This window comes from Marmota flaviventris, chromosome 10 (genome assembly GCF_047511675.1).
Source record: "Marmota flaviventris isolate mMarFla1 chromosome 10, mMarFla1.hap1, whole genome shotgun sequence".
Taxonomy (NCBI): domain Eukaryota; kingdom Metazoa; phylum Chordata; class Mammalia; order Rodentia; family Sciuridae; genus Marmota; species Marmota flaviventris.
In genome coordinates, this window is record NC_092507.1 from 23,471,184 (window position 1) to 23,491,079 (window position 19,896).

The 19,896-nt window shown below is 37.7% G+C and overlaps 1 protein-coding gene across 8 annotated transcripts in view; it reads right to left on the reverse strand.

Moving 5' to 3' along the window:
• Nucleotides 1–662: 662 nt before the first annotated feature.
• Nucleotides 663–19,896, reverse strand: part of Ptp4a2 (protein tyrosine phosphatase 4A2) — a 48,858-nt gene continuing 29,624 nt past the window's right edge. For all 8 annotated transcript variants that reach the window (XM_071617589.1, XM_071617592.1, XM_071617593.1 and 5 more), the window contains 3 exons: nucleotides 17,689–17,819; nucleotides 16,417–16,491; nucleotides 663–14,999 (listed from right to left, as the gene is read on the reverse strand). In XM_071617589.1, coding sequence (XP_071473690.1) covers nucleotides 14,891–14,999; nucleotides 16,417–16,491; nucleotides 17,689–17,819 — 315 coding nt within the window. In that variant the 3' untranslated portion in view covers nucleotides 663–14,890. The remainder of the gene's footprint in view (nucleotides 15,000–16,416; nucleotides 16,492–17,688; nucleotides 17,820–19,896) is intronic.

Sequence of the window (19,896 nt, forward strand, 5' to 3'; positions counted from 1 at the left end):
GACCTTTATTTTATTCATTTATATGTGGTGCTGAGGATTGAACCCAGTGCTTCACACATGCTAGGCAAATGCTCTACCACTGAGCCACAGCCTCAGCCCCTCATGGACCCCATCTTATAGATGAAACTGAGGCACAGAGTAGTGTCCAAGATCACATGGCTAGTAAGTAGCTGAGCAGGAATTTGAACCCAGGAGTTAGCTCCAACATTCACATTGTCTAAAGCACTAACTACTTATATCGACTTGTACTTAATTATGTTTTGACTCTTATCTCAGGGTAATAAGGTGGTTCATCAGTCTTATAAGGATGAGATTCCATGGTCCAGGTGCTCTCTTGGTCTCTCCTAGCTCTAAAATTCTCTTACTAGAGCTGTTTTTCTAAACAACTTTCAAATCAACTTTTTTTTGTGTGTGTGTGGGAGGGGGTGTAGGTATGGTACTGAGGATTGAACCCAGGGCCCTCAAATCAACTTGGAAGCAAAAAACTTTCCCTGAAGAGGAACAATGTTATATCAAATAGGTTTTGTTTTGTCTTTAGCTGTAATACCCAAGTATGGCGAGATGCAATTCAGGCTCTCTGTGACTGCTGGTGGGAGGGCAAGGAATGATTCTTTCACAACATATGTTCAGCAACATAGCCCAAGAACTTGAAGATGTCTACATGCTTTGGCTCTGACTTTATTTTGGAAGATTTTTCTTAAGGAAATAATGTGTGACAAAATACACATAACACAAGTTTTACCATTGTAATCACATAAACGTGTGCATTTCAGTGCACGTAGCACATTCACGGCGCTGTGAAATCATTACCACTGTCTAGTTTCAGATTATTTCATCAGCCCAGAAGGAAACTCTGCATCCATTAAATGCTCATTCCTATTGCCCACCACTGTGCACCAGCCTGGACAACTGCTAATCTGCTTTCTGTCTCTGAGTTTGCCTATTCTGGACATTTCCATATAAATGGGATCATACAATCTGTAACCAGTGGCTGGCTTCTTTCAACTTGGCTTGTTTTCAAGGCTCATCCATGTCGTAGCATGCATTCCTTTTGTTTGTTTTAGTTTTTTATTGAGGTAAAATTCGTGTAACATGAAATCAAACATTTTAAAATGTACAATTCAGTATGATTTAATACATTCACAATGTTGTATAGCTACCACTCTATTTCCAAAACATTTTCATCATCCCAAAATAAAATCCTGTACCCATTGAGCAGTTAGTTCCCGTCTTTCTCTCCCCTCAGTCCTTGGCAAGCACCAACCCACTTTCTGTCTCTATGGATTCTGAATATTTCCTATAAATGGAAAACACAATGTGACCTTATATATCTGGCTTCTTTCACTTAACACGAGGTTCTGAGGTTCATCCATGGTATAGTATGTTATCAATATTGCATCTTTTTAAGACTAATATTTCATTGTATAGTTAATATACCACATTTTTTTTATCCATTCACCTATTGACAATAATTTCTACCTTTTGGTCATAGTGCTGAATAGTGCTGCTATGGACATTCATGCACAAATTTTTTGATTCTACATCTGTTTTAATATATACCTAGGAGTAGAATTGCTGGGGCAAGTCTGTATATAACTAATTGAGGAAAGTCCAAACTATTTTCCACTACAGCTGCTCCATTGTACATTTCCCCCAGAAAAGTTCCAATTTCTTCATCTCCACATCCTCACCAGTACTAATTATTTTTTTTTATTATAAGTATCCTAGTGGCTATGAAGTGGTATCTTATTGTGGTTTTATTTGCGTTTCCCTAGTGACTAATAACACTGATCATCTTTTCATGTGCTTGTTGGTCATTTATAAATCTTCTTTGGAGAAATGTCTATTCAAGTCTTCTGCCCAATTTTCAACTGGATTGCTTGTCTTTTTGTTACTGAATTGTGCCTAAGGGAATAATTTTAAAATTTTAAATTCATCACATATTATTTACATCAGTGAAAAGGCTGAAAATCACACTAATGTCTGACACTAGGGAACATACAGATAGTTCCAGCCTCAAAGGGCATTCTGTCTTGTTGAGAAGGCACAACAAAAATAAATTCAGGAAGTTCCATGTTCCCAATATGCACAGAGTACCAAAGCAGCTCAGAAGAGGGAAGGGAGTCAGGGGCTTCCCCAAACCGGTGAAGAAACATGAGAATTGGTGTGTGCAGGCAGAAAGGCACTCGTCAAGAGTGGTAAAAAAGAATACTATGGGGAATGACAGTTTTTTGGGCTGTGGTAAAAGGTTCAATGTAGAGAGAAAGGTAGTACATGGAGCAAGTAGGACCTATTTTGCTAAACCTTTACCTGAAAGCCCAGGGAGTTTCAAATGGATGTGACATGATTGACTTTATATTTTGGAAAGATTACTCTAACAGCCACACAGAGGATGGGCTATGGTGGGCCCAGATGAGGTCTAGTCAGGAGGCTGTTATAAGACAGAATGAAGTAAGACAGTACTGTAGGAAGATAGGAGGTAAGATATTAAGACTTGTAGCATTGCTGGACTGTAAACCATACCAGGTCAGCGATCACATATGATCCCTGTATTATATAGTTGCAGTCTCCTTATGGGATGGATTGTGTCATAGGGCATACCATAAACTAGGCAGCTTATAAACAACAGAAATTTATTGCACATAGTTCTGAGTCTGGGAAGTCCAAGATCAATATGATGACAGAATGTGTTGGGTAAGGGCCTCTTCCTGTTTTCCAGGTGGCACCTTCTCACAGTGTCCTAATAAAAGAGCTGAGCTAGTGGTCTGGAGCCTCTTTTATAAGGGCACTAATCCCATTCTTAACCACCTCCCAAAGGCCCACCTCCTAATACCATTACCTCGTGGGTTAAGATTTCATATATGCATTTTGGGAACACACAAACATTCAAACTATAGCAGATTGTGTCCCCCACAAAACAAATATCCTGAAGTTCTAAACCCCTGCACCTCAGAATGTGACCTTACTTGGAAATAAGATTGTGACAGATAAATTAACTGAGATGAGATCATGCTGGAGTAGAGTGGACCCTAATCCAATATAATATTACTGTTGTCCTTTTAAAAAGTCAGTCATGTGAAGACAGAGACACACAGGGAGAACACCATGTTACTACAAAGGCAGAGATTGGAATTATGCCCAAGTAACCAAGTAATGCCCAAGATTGCCAGCAAAACACCAGAAGCTAGGAAGAGGCCAGGGAGGATTTAGTGAGAGCATGGCCTTATTGAAACCTTGATTTCTGACCTCTAGCCCCCAGCATTGTAAAACAATAAATTTTTGTTGTTTTTTATGCCACCTAGTTTATGGTACCTTGTTATGGTAGCCTTAGGAAAATAATGTATGGCCACTTAACTTATGATACTATCCTGACATAAATATTTAGCTCCAAAAATACCAACAGCCAACATTCCTTGAATACTTACTCTGCATTCGGCTTCAGAACAACCTATTCTTCCTAGCAATTTCCCATAAGAATGATTCTATAATCACTCCCACTTTATATTTAAGAAAACTGAAATATAGAGTGGCCAAGCAAATTTCTCAAGATTACAAAGCTAGTTAAACAGAGCCAGGAATTATGCTTGGCAGGCTGATTCCAAGCCTTAGTGCTCTTACCCAATACAATATATTATGCAGTTGTTCTAATAAATATTTACTGGAAAGTTCGATGGCTTAATAAATGACTGTGTTGATCTGGTTCGGAGTCAGGTTTAAAAAATGAGGGCAGTGAAGCAAAGAGGAACCAAGGATGACTCTCTGGTGTCTGGTTCAGATGACTTAGCCACAAATATGTTCCTGAAATGCTGAGTCTGAATGCCATAAGACCAGTGAGTGAGATGCTGGATAAATGGGTCTGAAGCATTAGAGAGGTGTGGGTTAGAATTACAGATTTGGAAGCCATTAGTACACTTAGTGGCAGGGGTTTAGATGAGATCACTAAAGAGAGTGTATAGGAAGAGAAAAGGAAACCATCCAAAAAGAATCCTGAGGAACACCGGAACGTAGGAGGTAGGTGGAAGAAAAAGAGTATTTTCTTGCAGAGTCCACCATGGAAAGGACAAAAGTCATGTAATGGTGAGTTGAGGAGTGAATAGAAAGTTCATCAAAGAGTAAGTGTGTTGCTACAGGTGAGAAAGTGAGAGGGTGGATCGATGGGCTGTGGTCAAAGTAGGTGCAGAGATGACTAGACACAGGGTATGCTGGAAGCAGCTCACATCAAGTGAGTTTACCATTAAATTTCAGGAATTTTGCAAGTTAGTTAAATACAGTCATCATTAAATATTATAATGTAGAGAAATTAACAAAAAATTAAAAACTTCTTAAAAATCATAACTTCCTAATTATTTTACTATACCTATGCTTTTGTATTTTCTGTGTCTGTATGATGGAAATACTATAATGCTGAGCTCTTGCACTCATCCCCAACTCTATGTTTAGTGACATCAACCAGTAGCTTGAAATTGACCACAGCAAGACTTTATACCATGAAAATTATCAAGAGTTACAAATCAGTGCTTGAGTTGTTTTGTTGATTGTCTAGACTTAAGAAAGTAGTGGAGAAAATGTTAGATGCAGATTGAACTTGAAAGTACATAATGTCTATAACCATTACATCATAATGGCACAAAAATTTGCACCCAAAATTGAGGAAATAGTCTTCCAGCATTCAAAAACTATTATCCAATTCCACAGAGAAGTTTCTCACATCTCTGAGGAGTAAGTGAAATTCTGACATCACTTCATTGTTTTACTTCTGAGTCTTAAACATAAAGGAAAATAATATTTATATTGGGTTGGTCAATTTCAACCATAGATTGGCCAGAACATAAAAGTTTGGCAGAAATTAACCAAAGCAATTATTATTTTTAATTGTTACATCTTTTTTACATCAGTAAAATCTATAGCAAACTAATTTATGTATGTATGAGTGTGTCCATATAAACACATGCATAAATACACACACATACACATAGCTGTTTTCTCCTTAGACAATGGCAAATCTCCTGACTAATGAGAGGCAGAGCAGTTCCACTCCATGGGAATAGGTCATTCGGATTAAGGTTAAAGGCTTCAGAGCTGAGACGGCTAGAAGAGGCACTGAATTCAGAGGATAAAAGAATGACCTAGGGTAGATCTTCGAGGCCCAAGGAACTCCATGCATTGAGTGATGGGGAGGGTGGCAGTCAGAAATAATGGGGATAGTGGCTATAACAGCCTGACAATCACCATCTCAAGATAGGATTGCCCAAGGAAAAAAAAGCAATGGTCTGGACTTGACCATAGAGAGGTAACCCCTCAGTTCCCACTGGCCTGTAGTACATAGGTCATTACTGAATGAATAGCTTTCATTTTTGAGATCACAGAGAAAGAAGTATCTTCTGGGATCAATCTGGTTTCAGTTAATAATCATAGCTTCCACTTATTGAATGTAAGGGGAGCACACTGTAATAATATGATCAGGTTTCTAAGTTAGACATTTCAGGTTAGCGTGTCTGGCTCTGCCATTTACTAGATGTGTGGTACTGGGCAAGCTACTCATCCTCTCTGAGCTTTCACAGCCTAGCATGTAAAACGGAAAAAAATGCCACCTACCACTCAAAGGATAATATACTTAAAACACTGAGCATAGTGCCTGGCAAATGATATACTTCCAATAAAATTGTAAGTATTATTCGGAATATATATGTGAAAATACAAGATACATAGTTACATAATTACAACTATACCTAGTGGGAGGTGAAAAGTATACATCAAAAGATTAATAATGGTTGTCTCTGGATGGCTGGACAATGAGGGTTTTTTTTTTTTTCTTCATTTCATTTTTTAAAACTTCTATAAGAAACCAATTTAAATTTTCATTCTGAAAAAAAAATCTTTCAAAACAAAGAAAATATATAGGAAGGGAAATTTTCATTTTTTTTTTAAAAAGGCCAGTATCAATTAAGAACATGAAACAATTAGTCTTCTGTAATACACACAGGCCTGACACATGAACAAATTATTGTGACAGGTAGAAAAAATACTTGAGGAGTCTAGCTCTTCCAAGTCATCCTTTTCACCATTAAAAAGTGTGTAAGTTCAAAGGCTGTCTCTCCTCCATCTTCTGTCTCATCCATGATTTTTAGATTTCAGGGGGACTTATGAATAAAGGGGCTATAAATTAATCTAACATGATTCAAATCCTTAATTTATGCATTCATTAGATTTTTACCTGTTATCAATCTTAGGGTTCCAGGTGTTAATGGCAACTCTAAATGAAAGTCAAATATAATCATTTGCATAAAAGCATTAGATGATGATTAATTGGTATTTTCATGCAGCTGTGATTTATTCTGCACTTCTAGAGTTGAAAAAAAATAACTAGAAACATTTATCTCTGCTAATCCTCATAAAATTGCAGAATATCCTCCAGTTTTCCATGTACTCAGCCATATTTATAATATTTTAATTACTGGGGTTATATTTCATATTCCCTGATTTTAAAAGGCATTACAATTGTGCCCTCTTGAAAATGAGACTGATTTTTATACCATTCTTTAAATATTTATGTGTTTGAATCCAAAAGGAAGATAGTGATCAAATCTACTCATGTTGACAAATTCCCATATGTATGTTTCATCATGATTTGTGGAATGCATTCCAATTTCAAGGGACCTAAACTTGAGACGCCCTAAAATATAAGTCACAGAGCTTAGGCAGAAAGTGTTTTCAGAAAAGTGACTTATCTCTGCTGAATAAAAGCTGTACCACTGGCAACTGAGATCCAGTTACGATTCCTAAAGCATGTCCTGGCTGGTTATCTAATGCCTCTGCAGGAATTTAGGCCATGCATTAATGCACTGAAGATAAAATCAATTTGAAAATTTCTTAAATCAAACACCAATCCTAGACTAATACTCTATGTGCAAGAGCAGCAGCCAACAGTAATAGGAAGCCAATTATAAACTATAAACCACTCTGCTCAAACATCTTGGTTTGCTACTGGCAGGGACCATTACACACCATTTGCACAAGTTAAATCCACTGACAAGTCAGAATTGCTATACACATGCATGCACAGGAGTATGCCAACCCCTACCTGTCCCTCCATTTAATATCAAGATGCAACTCAATTAAAAGGGATTCTTTTAAAAAAAATATTTTTTAGTTGTAGTTGGACAAACAACCTTTATTTTATTTAGTTTTTATGTGGTGCTGAGGATCGAACCCAGGGCCTTGGACCTGCTGAGAGCTCTACCACTGAGCCACAACCCCAGCCCCTAAAAGGAATTCTTATTGAAGACAAAAGCTCACAGCAACACCCTGAGCAACTCTACTGTACTGCTACTCTACTGTGACAGTACAGCTGAGGAGTAAAGTACATTTTTAGAATCAAGGCAGTCCCAGACTACAGTACTGGCCCTGCCACCCTGCTTGCTATTACTTCACTTCTCAGTTTCCACATCTATAAAGTGGGATTAGCAATGAGGCTATGTGGAAACTTATGAATTTTAAATCTAATCAGGGATATGAAATTCTGAACATAATAGTACTAGACAGTTGTTGACTAGTATTATTCCCTCGTTCCCCTATCTTTTCAACTCCCTAACACTAAAACAGCAAAGGAGACATAAATGGTATGGCTAATACCACATTGTCACATTTGTCAAAGACCTTTCCCAAATGGTTGGCAAGGTTGCAAGCAGTGAAGTGTTTGAACTGTTTTCATTTGCATGTGTGATCTGTGGAGAAAATTAGAGGCAGATGGAGGGTGAGGGGTTACAAGTCTTTTCCACGGCCAGATATCCCAGTTGGATGTATTTAATCCCTTGAAATGTGAATGTAGATATACAGGTCAGCTTTTCACGTAGATCTAGTTTCTGATGGTTAAAAGAGAAGCCTTCTACCCTGTTCTTCTGCTGCTTCCTTACTTAAGGCCCCAACACCTCTGTTTGAACCACTTGGGCCCATCATCAACCACCACTCAAAAGGATCTCTCAGTTTCTACCCTCTCTAATTCATTCAACTGACATTATTTCATCCGTAGTACAAATCAGGCACAGAGTTTACAAGTATGGCCCTTAAGGAGATTCTTGAATAACCTTTTTGAACATAGATCTGACTATATAACTGCTGGGCTTAGCAAACTTCAGTGGTTCCCCAGTGACCGAAGTTGATTCACAGTGAGAAATTCTGATTCAGAATGATCCGAGTAGTACCTGGTCATGGACATTTTGAATAAACCAGAGTTTAGTCTGATGTCTCCTCCAGATTCAGAAATGATTAACTTTCTAATTTCTGATACATAATACTCTCTGCAATATGATTCCAACCATCTACCCAGCCTCACCAAATCAACATGAGGTAGTCTCTAAATTTTGCCTTCCTTCCTTCCGTACTGTATTCTAACCGTACTACCTGCACTGCTATTTCTGACACACCAAGCCTACTTTTTGAAGCTTAAACACATATAGTTACAGTGCTCCGGAAACACTGGCACATCTTCACATAGCATGTGCACAAAGTAGCCTCTTTCCCCTTCTTCACTGATGCTCCCTGACCAACTATAGCCCTTGTCCCTATCCCTTCCATGCTTTATTTTCTCCCTGTCCTCAGAGCACTGGTTACTACCCAAAAATGTATTAGCTGTTTATTCTCTATCTTCTCTACTAAAAGTTAAACCCTATCAGGGCAGAATTTGACTTGTTTTCTACTATATCCTTAGTGCCTAGAACAGTGTATCATGTGTTATAGATGCACAAATACATGTGTGTATAGAGGCACACACACTTACTGGGGACTGAACTAAGCAGAGCCTCACACATGATGAGTACATATTCTAACACTAAGCCCCAGCCCTTTTTTATTTTTTGAGGAAAGGTCTCTCTAAGTTGCTTAAAGCCTTGCTAAGTTGCTGAAACTGGCTTTGAACTTGCAATCATCCTACCTCAGCCTCCCAAGTGGCTGGGATTACACAATGCCACAATGCCTGGCTCTCAGCCCAATCTTTAAGTGTACAATTCAGTGGCTTTTAGTACAGTCACACAGCTGTACAACTGTTTCTACTAATTCCAGAAAGCTTTCATAATCCCCAAAAGAAACTCTTATCCATTAACAGTCTTTTCCATCCCCACCCCAGGCGACTAGTAATACTTCCAATTTTCTTGGGAATATATCTAGAAATGGATACTAACTATATAGGAATTGCTGGGTCATATATATGGCAACTCTTAACTTTCTGATAAAAAAAAAAAAGCGCCAAATCATTTTCAAAACTGGCTGCACTACCATTTTACATTATCATCAGCAATGTACAGAAGCAATTCCAATTTCTCCACTCATGCCAAGTGACTGTCCATCTTTTTTATTATACCCACCCAAGAGGATATGAAGAGCTATTCTCACTGTGCATCAAACTCTCTCATACTTTGAAACCCAGCTCAAGCCAGGCATGGACACCTGTAATCCCAGAGACTCAGGAGGCTGAGGCAAGAGGATCTCAAGTTCAAGGCCAGCTTCAGCAACTCATCAAGACCCTGTCTCAAAAATAAAGAAGGGCTGGGGGTAAAAAGTAAAAGTGAAAAAGCTCAGTGGTGCCAGGCGCAGGTGGAACACGCCTGTAATACCCAGGGTTTGGGAGGCTGCAACAGAAAGATCGCAAGTTCAAAGCCAGCCTCAGCAAAGGTGAGATGCTAAACAACTCAGTGAAATCCTTGTCTCTAAATAAAATACAAAAATATAGGGCTGGGGGTGTGGCTCAGTGGTTGAATGCCCCTGAGTTCAATCCTCAGTACCCATAGTACCTCCCCCTGCCAAAAAAAAAAAAAAGCTCAGTGATAGTGTGCCCTTGGTTCTCAGTATCATAAAAAATGAAAAAACCCAGCTCAAACATGACAATATGGAGCCTCATGTGCTCCAGTGCAGCTGTATTAAACCCTAGTACCATAGCTCATTTATGCCTCTATGAGCGCCCTTTCACTCAATGTCTATTGAGCATCTGCTATGTGCCAAGCACCAATCTACATGCTGAAAATATGGTGAGCAAAACAGATGCAACAAAAACCATCCACCCCCTTCACAGCTTATGTTCTGGCGGGGAGGCAAATCAAAAGTTTGAGACAGTGGTGCATGCCTGTGATGTGGTGGAGGCAATTGGGTGCTCACAAAAGCCTAACTGAAATTTGAGTAGAAATTGAAGTTTTAATGCAAAACAATTATGAGATCTCAAGGAGGCAATGAACATGGGTCTAAGGGTCCAGAGAATAAAGTTCACGTAGATAGAGAAATGAAGGAATGGGCTAGGATTGTGGCTTAGTGGTAGAGTGCTGGCCTAGCACGAGCGAGGCCCTGAGTTCAATCCTCAGCACCACATAAAAATATTGTGTCCAACTATAAATTATCTGTACTCATTTTCTATTGTTGCTTTAATAAATTACCACAATAGATTTGTTTTTTTAAATTTTTTTAGTTGTTGATAGACATTTATTTTATTGACTTATTTTTATATGGTGCTGAGAATCAAACCCAGTGCCTCATACATACTAGGCAAGTGCTCTACCACTGAGCCACAACCCCAGCCCTAAATTTATTATCTTAACAGTTTTATAGAAGGTCCATGTAGGACTAAAGTGAAGGTGTTGGCAGGCTGGATTCCTTGTTTCCTTGCCTCTTCTATGTTCCAGAGACTGCCCTTAATCCCTGGCAAATGGGTCCTTCCTCCATCTTCAAAGCCAGCAACATTGTATCTCTAATTTCAGCCAGGAAAGGTTCTCTGCTTTTAGAACCCATGCTATTGGATCAGGTTCTCCCAGATCACTCAGGAGACACTTCCCATCTCAAAACTCTTAACCCCATTTACTTAATTCCTTTTGCCACGTAAAGTAACATTCATAGGTTCCAAGGACTTAGGACATGGACATCATGTGGGGAGGGGTGGGCAATGGATGTGCACTTTTCTGCAAAGAACTTTCAAAGAGGGAATAATCAACCGTGTCCTGTTAACAGGTCAAAAATATTATGAGAAGCAAGGCACAGTGGATTACAGACAGTGGCACTTGTCTGTAATCCCAGCAACTCAGGAGGCTAAGGCAGGAGGATTCCATGTTCAAGGACAGCCTCAGCAACTTAGCAAGATGCAACCCAAAACAAAAAGAGCTGGGGATGTTATTCGATGGTAGCGCAACCCTGGGTTCAATTCCCAGTACTGGAGATTAAAAAAAAAAAAAAAAGAATTGACTATTGGATTCAAGTGCCACAGAGGTTCTGATGGTATACATATGGGAAGTTCCCATGGAGTTAATACCCTCATTTTAAGTGTGCTCAAAAGAGAAAAACAGAAAGTAAAACTTTGGAGTTTTGCTATGAAGGGCAGAAAAGAATAGTAGTGGAAGGTGTAGATGTGGGTTTAAACAAGGTTTTTAGAATGAAAGAAATAAGAACATGTTTGAAAGCTGATGAGAATGATTTAGCAGAAAGAAAAGATAATTCAACAGGAGAAGGAATGCCTAAATTCGGGCCCTTTGAACACGTAAGAAATGGAACCTAGTCACAAGAGGAAGAGCTTTAACTAAAAAAAGATGGAGGCAGAGTGCTTGCCTAGCAATGTGTCAGGCCCAGATTCAATCCCCACCATTAGAAGGGGAAAAAAAATGAAGAAAAATCTGTAACTAAAGTGTAGCACAGATGCAGGTGGGTGGGTAGGAACCTGTGGAAGTTTTGTTTCTATTTTCTAAGCTTATGGAGTTGGAAACTGAGTGATGATGTATTTTAGTCTTCAAGGAGAATAGAAAATGGAAATAATGTAGTAGGACTATGAGATCTATAAGTCATGACAAAGACCAAATCAATGCATTCAGTTGCACAAAATTTAAATAAGGTAGGACACTGAACTTAACCTAAAGTGGAGTCAGTATAATGAGACAAAGCAAGGCAATTTTATATAGCCAACAGTGATTATCACAGTGGGCCACAGAATCTAAGCTAGGTAATAAGGTTAAAATAAGATGAAAATTGGACAGGCAAAAAGATCAATGAATTATAGGTAACACAGTGGTTCAACCACCCATTGTAACTGTTTATGTCTACATATCTGATTCCCCTCTCTAGACTGAGATACTCCAAAGTAGGATCGTCTTACCTTTTAACTCTTAAATACTTGGAACACATAAGCTATCCAGATGTATAAATGCAAACTCATAATTAAAGGGAAATTTCCTACCCCCAATCCCTAAGATATGTAAAGTTGCTATTCTCAATTGCTCTTCAAGGGTTTAAATAAAAACTTGCGATGCTTCATCAAAATTTATTAATGCTTCATTAAAATTTGTTTAGGTGTTAAAAAAAATCCTTTCAAATGAGACAAAATGCTGAATTCCCACTGTGGTGACCAAGAACTAAACCAGAAAAGTACCAGTTCTATCTCAACTATGGTTAAGTTTTCCCTTATTGAACACCTGGATGGTACAAAATCTTTGTACTTCCCAACCTCAAATTTCACCTCCTTGTAGTAAATTAACAGGCACAAAACAGATCTTCAGAATAGCAAGAGAAAAGGGGCGCAAATGAAACTCCATTTGGAGGTAGAGGGAAAAAAAATGCACAAAGAACGTGTAAAATATGTTTTATTGTTCTTTAAAAGGGTTCAGGGTTTGGTTTTAAATCAGGCTGCATCAGTCTGACATCTCTCTCACCATGTCAAACTGGCTTCAGCTAGCAATACTTCATTAAATCCAAAGGAAAAAAAAATGTTTTGATGGGAAAAAATCCAGTTCTGAGAACAATTAACATTACTCTGTAATTTAAAATAAAATGAGGGCTAATGTTTCACTTTGTTTTATATACCCTTCTTCTCGCTTAGAACCAGGAATGTAGTTCTCCTAACTCGGGCAGGCACTGGTACTGATGGAGGCTGCATGCATGTGAATGCACACACCTATACTCCCCGCCCCAAACAACATTCAGAGCATATCAAATGGAAAAGGTTTCTGATGGCATTGATCCAAAGAGTTGAAAGTATATCTGAACTTAGAGGTTATGATATTTTGATTTGATCTCGAGTCTGTGTTAAAGGAATCTATTGTCATATTCAGAAATAAAAAGAATTTTGGATAGTACCATCATTTTTTTACTTGAAAATTCTAGAAACAATGTCAAAAAGCATTATTTTGCTTTGTTTGCTGGGATGAGGGAGAGGAGAATCTACAGATTTGTATTTAGTTAAAAATCGAAAACAACTCCGGCAATAGGAAATAGGCAGTTCACATAGCCGGCCAACGTCTGAGGTATCATCAGTGAGAGACGAGGTCCTGTGCCATTCCTACTGGCCTAGCTGACACTAAACAAAATGGAAAGCTTATGGCTCTGCACAGCAAACTCCAGCAAGACAAGATGACTCTAAGCCTGTATTCAGAGCCTTAGAAGCAGGGCACTATTATTTAATATTTAGGTGAAAAGAGTGCAAGAACCCCTGATGGTGCCCTTCTACTTGCTTTGTCAATACAGCCTGTCATAACTGCCTTCTGCAAATGAGGAGAAAAACAGCTTTTCTTTCTAAATCAGCACATTGAACCCAGCAGAGATTTGCAAAAAATGCTACTATACCACTTCATAAGCAACACAGTCCCTTTGCTACTCACTGGGTTGCCTGGTATCTTCTACCCTGTTTACAGCATTGCTGGTTCTGAACCAGTGACTTCTTTTTTTTTTTTTTTTTTAATAATCTCAAAAAGAATCTAGAAAGAAAATAACAAGGCAATCAGTGGTTCAACTGAACTATACATATAGGGAATAGTTTGAAAAATGATCGCCACAGGCATTTCTCAAGACCTAAATATTGTGAATTTGCTGCTGCTCCTCTGACCATTTCCGAAAATTCAGAGTACAATTAAGTCCTGAAGTAAAAGTTTTAAGCTACCAGTATTCCCTGACATCATTAGACAGAAAATCAGAGTAGTGCTATGGTCCACAATTCTACTGTTTGTAGAGTGTGCTAATTCTTGGCCTGAACATATTTTTAGTAATGAACTAGAGCTGTCCTCTTCAGAAAACAAGTTTCTGGGATACTCACTTAGCATCATTGGTTGGTAAAGAGAAGAATTCTACTCTCAGCTAAGTTCTTTGAGAATAAAGATTCCTCTTCAAATGCTATTTCCCCACTAATTTACCAAAACAAGTTTCTTGGCTACTTTGCCTAATGTTAGATCAAGGCTTTGAGGAAAAGAAACTAAGATGAACACTCCATCATCAGTAAAGACTAAAACCACCTGCATGCCTTTTTTTTTTTTTTTTTTTTTTTTGGGTGTTTTTTTAACATTTTTGTTTGTTTTTCCTCTTAAAAGTGCCCAGATGGGCTTAAGGCTGCCAGACTGCACGCAAATCTACAGCAATAAGGGCTTCTCCTAGTCCATCTACAATATGTATCAGGGGAAAGGAGGGGACAAGAGAAAACAAAGAGGGGGAAAATGCACCTCTTTCCTCCTCCCAAATATCCCACCACAGGGAAATCTATGTGCCAAGCATAATGAAAGATGTGCTCCCCAAACAGGTGGTTCTGCACAGGCTAATATTCTGCTGGTTTTCCTTAGAGACCTATTCTGAAAAAGTTAAAAAAGACAGGAGATATTAAAATAATTCGATCCTGGCAGAAATTAAAACTCCAAAACTAGGAGAAAATCATCCTTCACTGAATTAATCCCTTTTTTCTTTCTTTTTTCTTTTCTTAAACATTTTATTCACGTTATAGAGGGATTTCTTATTTGTTTACTTTTTCCTAATTGTTACGAAGAGTGGTTGAGGAGCACTGAATCCAACACTATTTCGATGACACAGGTAAATTCCAGATTCACATTTCCAGGTACCAAGAGTTCCCTCTAAATGCCACAATCACATAAGCCTTCGTTTGTATTTCTTTCTACTGAATACAGCAATGCCCATTGGTATCTCTGAAGCGTAATCGCATCTTAGGTCGATATTTCTCCAAGTAAAGCAGCTGTTTGGAATTGAATGCTCCCCTTCTTTTTCTGAAAATAAAGAATGGCAAATTTTTACCAGGTAATAAAAGAGCTTTCTGACTTACTTAAAATACATTATTTATGGCCTAATGTCTTTCTAACTCCATCCTACTGAAAACCAACATATCCCATACCACATCCCTTTTTAAAGATCTAAGTTGCCAACATGAACTTTCTGAGCCTTCCTAGAACAGAAATTTTTTTTCTTTGATAACTCTCATTACAATATATTTAAATAAAGATCAGAATGGGCTCCATATAGTGACATATGCCTGTAATCCCAGCTACTAAAGAGGCCAAGGCAGAGGATTGAAAGTTTGAGGCCCGTTAACTAATAAAGACCTTGGTCTCAAAACTTAAAAAAGTCTGGGATGCAGCTCAGTGGTAGAGCGCTTGTCTAGTATATGCAAGGCCCTGAGCTCAATTCCCAGGACACGCCCCCAACCCCACAACCCACACCACTATCAGAATGGTTTATCCAGACATCTAACTATATTCTTCCCAATTAGATTAATATATTCTTCAGACTAGAATACCAAGTATTTATGATGCTTTAAAAAACAAACACACACACACATTCAGATGAAGCAGCAGGTTCAAGACATACAGAGATGGCAAATGGCATTCACTGAAATAGGTCACTGTCTTGGAGCTATTACTATATATTTCATGCCCTCTGACACAGTCTTTTCTCTTTTTTAAGAGTTGAGCTGGGGACCATGGCACACATCTGTAATCCCAGCAATTTGGGAGGCTGAGGCAGGAGGATTGCAAATTCAAAGCCAACCTCAGCAACTTAACAAGGCCCCAAGCAACTTGGTGAGATCCTGTCTCAAAATAAAAAAAGGACTGGGGATATGGCTCAGTGGTTAATAGCACCTGAGTTCAATCCCTGGTACCAAAATAAGAAGAAAGGATTGAAAGTGCAAGACAATAATTGACAAAAGAATTCTGGACAATAAAATGCCATGGCCTATTATTTCAGATCAGTGCTAAGGTTTTGTCTGAGTACTACCATCCTAATTTTGTGCCTGCACAAGAGTATAGGGTGGTTAATCTACTCCTCTATACATTCTTCTTGCCTCTTGGTAAAGCAAAGTTGCATATGGAAGGTATTTTGGAATCTATTAAAAGGGCACTAGATCAATGAGACACTAATTATTCATTTTCAAGATTCCTACATGTTCAAACTACATAGTGAACATATTCTACAACGTCCAAATTTGACACCCAAATTTGAAAACCTTTAAACTTAGGAGTTGTAGTACTGAGTCCCTTTATCACTTGTTTGAAATTTTGTATACCTTCAAAGAATTACTTTAAGCCAAAGCCAGCAACTTATTCCATACTACAAATACTTTTCATAATTCTTTATCAAGCACGATCTTGCTTTATATGTTTCTAAACATAAAAACTTCATACTCACTGTCTTATAAACTGAACTGCATCTTCATACTTCATTCCACATTCAATCAAAGCAAGTGCAACCAGCACAGGTGCCCTGTAAAGAGAAGCCTATTTGTAAATATCCAAAAGTATTTGGAAATTAAAGATTTTTTAAAACCCAGGATTGCATATTACCAAAACAAAACAAAGTTTGAGCTTTAACTTCTTCCATCTACTAACATATCTGATATTTTCCAATACAGTAAAAATCTCCACCATTATACTATCTATTACCTGTTTTTAGTAAAGCACTAAATTCTAAACCTATAGTAAGATATCTTTACTTTTTAAAACATCACATTATAACTCCAGATTTTCTCATTATCTATTATCTCTATTTTTTAAAATCTGAGAAAACAATGTTTTAAAAAAGCCCATTACAAAGCATCAACTGTATACTACCTAACTAGTACAACTACTAGTAATAAAATTGCCCTAACCAAGAACAATGGCACATGCTTATAATGCCAGAAATTTGGGAGGCTGAGGATCGAAAAGTTCAAAGCCAGCCTCAGCAACTTGGTGAGGGCCTAAGCAACTTAGTGAGACCCTGTCTCAAAATAAAAAGGGCTGAGGGTGTAGCTGAGCCCCTGGGTTCAATCCCCAATACCCAAAAGAAAGTAAAATAAAAAAACAAGATTGCTCTAAGAAAAGTTATAATACTATCATCAGCCTTCAAGATACAGACTGAAACTGGACCTTCTGAGAAAAAAAAGTCCGCACTAAAAAAAGGGTTAACAGACTTAGTCACCACCCACCTTGAGGCAATGGCAGCTTACACTAATGTTTTGAGTCAAAGTGCACATCATAAATTGCATTTAATCTGCTGTTGATGAGGGTGTTGCAACTTCATCCCAGGAATCAGTCAATTCGTACTGTCTATACATCTCCTTTGAAGAGTTTAATTCAGTCATGTGCTTTCCACCTGTAAACTTTCCACTCATCTCAATCCAAAATTAACCAAGTTAGAGTCCTCAATCTCTAAAATGATTTTAATTCTGTTGCCCATTCCAATTATCTAAATCTTCAATTACTTGAAATGGGGAAAAATAAAAACTCTTTTAAGTGCAATATGCTATCAGAATCAGACAAACAAAAAATCATTATACTAATTTTTGCTCTCATTTCTTTTCCAATAATTTAATGTTATTTAGAATAATACATGCAAATTTCTACCAGAGTGAAATATTCAATGGCTTACTCAGGCATGATAATGAATTCAGATTAATAAGAGAAAAAAGTAGAAATTTACCTTCCCAATCCTGCAACACAATGCACTGCAACACAGCAACCTGGCTCTTCACGGAATTTGGTTTTTAACAAGTTCAGCCAATCATCTACTATCTGATTAGGGGGTGGAGCTCCATCATCAAATGGCCAATCCTAAAAAGAAATTACCTCTTACATCAAATTATATTTTCTCCAAGTCTAACATCCTAATGAAGAAGAGCTGCACAGAATAGATATGGCAGGCCATATGTACCTGTTCTTAAAACAATTCTGATCATTGCTGAAAAATTACCTAAGACTGAAATTTAATTTGCCAAATAAATTAGTCTGCTCAATGAAATGCAAAGTGTCACAACCATCTAAATTTATCGTACAGAAATCTCTTTATCAGTCATAAGAGCTAATGTTTTCCCAAATATTTTATCTGAGCAGTAGACATACTGGGAAAAAATACAATGAAAGCCAAGACAGTAAAAGAGAATAAACACATGTCAACATGATTTAAAAGTCCACTCCAGCAAAGTATACCAAACTGGAGTCTCATTAATCTCTACAAGCATTTTTGAGAATTATCTTCCAGATGACTATATCTTTTCTTAGAGAAAGACTAAATTCAACAATTAGTGAATAAAAACACACTACCATCTTTATCTTATCAAAAAAAAAAGAAAAAACAGGAGGCTGGGGCTGGGGCTCAGTGGTACAGCACTTGCCTAACATGTGAGGCAATGGATTTGATTCTCCTCACCACATATAAATAAATGAATAAAATAAAGAAGTCCATCAACAACTTAAAAAAAAAAAAAAGGATGCCTATAATCCCAGCAGCTCAGGAGGCAGAGGCAGGAGGATCCAGAGTTCAAATCCAGCCTCAGCAACGGTGAGATGCTAAAAGCAACTCAATAAAATCCTATCTCCAAATAAAAATACAAAATAGGGCTGGGGATGTGGCTCCGTGGTTGAGTGCCTCCAAGTTCACTCACTGGTTTAAAAAAAAAAAAAGGCAAGTAGCAAAATTTTAAATCTCTGACTAAATTTTAAATCTTTGTCATTTAACAAAGACAATATCATATAATAAGCTCCTGAGCAAATGGAGACCATGTTCTCAAATATCCCTTTCTCTTCTTGAACTCATCAATTTGGGTTGTATGCAGGAGTTTTTTCTTCCTTACTACCTAGCAAGAGGTCTTGAGAAACCTACACAAATGGGCAGAAATCATATTTTACACACCCTCTCTCCTCTCAAAGACTGAAATGGAAAAACACCATTGGGGATTTTTTTTTTTTTTAAACAAGGCTATTCTAATGAGACTGACTAAGAACACTTTAAGATACTAGAGAAATAAAAAAGCAACAGAGCACTAAATTGATTCTGTACTCATTATTGGCACCACTAGAACACTTCACGTAGTCCATTAGCCACAACAGCACATTATGTTTGAATTGTCAACTACACCCCATAATTAAAAGGCTGTCAGTGTTATTATAAATGTCACTACAGAATTTAACTGTAAACAGCAGTAAAATCATAAGCACCTTAGTCAAGAGCTTACTTCCTGTAATACGCCCTTAAAATGCACCTACTTAAGGAAAATAAAGTTTCCCTTACTCATGTTCCTTTAAAACACACACATACACACCCCCCAAAAGAATTGCTGAGCTAGGGGTGTAACTCAGAGATAAGAGTTCATGCCTAGCATATTGGAGGCATGGGTTTAAAAAGTAAAAAAGAAAAAGCATTCTTCATTTAGAAATATCTGAACCTCAAACTGATACAGCTAAAACTAACATTAGTCAGTCTCTTCAGTGACCTTTTATTTGAAACAGCATTCAAAGGATTAAAAGGTCTTATATGTGGGGGAAGATCCTCTTACAGTGAAACATTCCAAACTCTCTTCACCTGGCAAATGTAAATTAACTCCATTTTAAAACTCTGTGTAAGAAAAGGAAATTTCAAGTTTAACACTAAATATCCTTGTTTTTTCAAGCTTAAATTAAACCTTTAATTTATCTGATAATAGCTATTTAAAACAAAACAAAAAGCTAAATTTAAAGGCCTGGAATAAGTCCCAGACCCACCATTATCTTCTACAAACTAGTTTAGGTTCTTTAGTTTATTTCTATTTCATGAAAATGTTTACTAACATTACTGATTCAACTGACTACGATCAATCCAAGGTCACTTTCTCACCCTGCCACACATCAAAACAAGTTTTCTCATCTATCCACT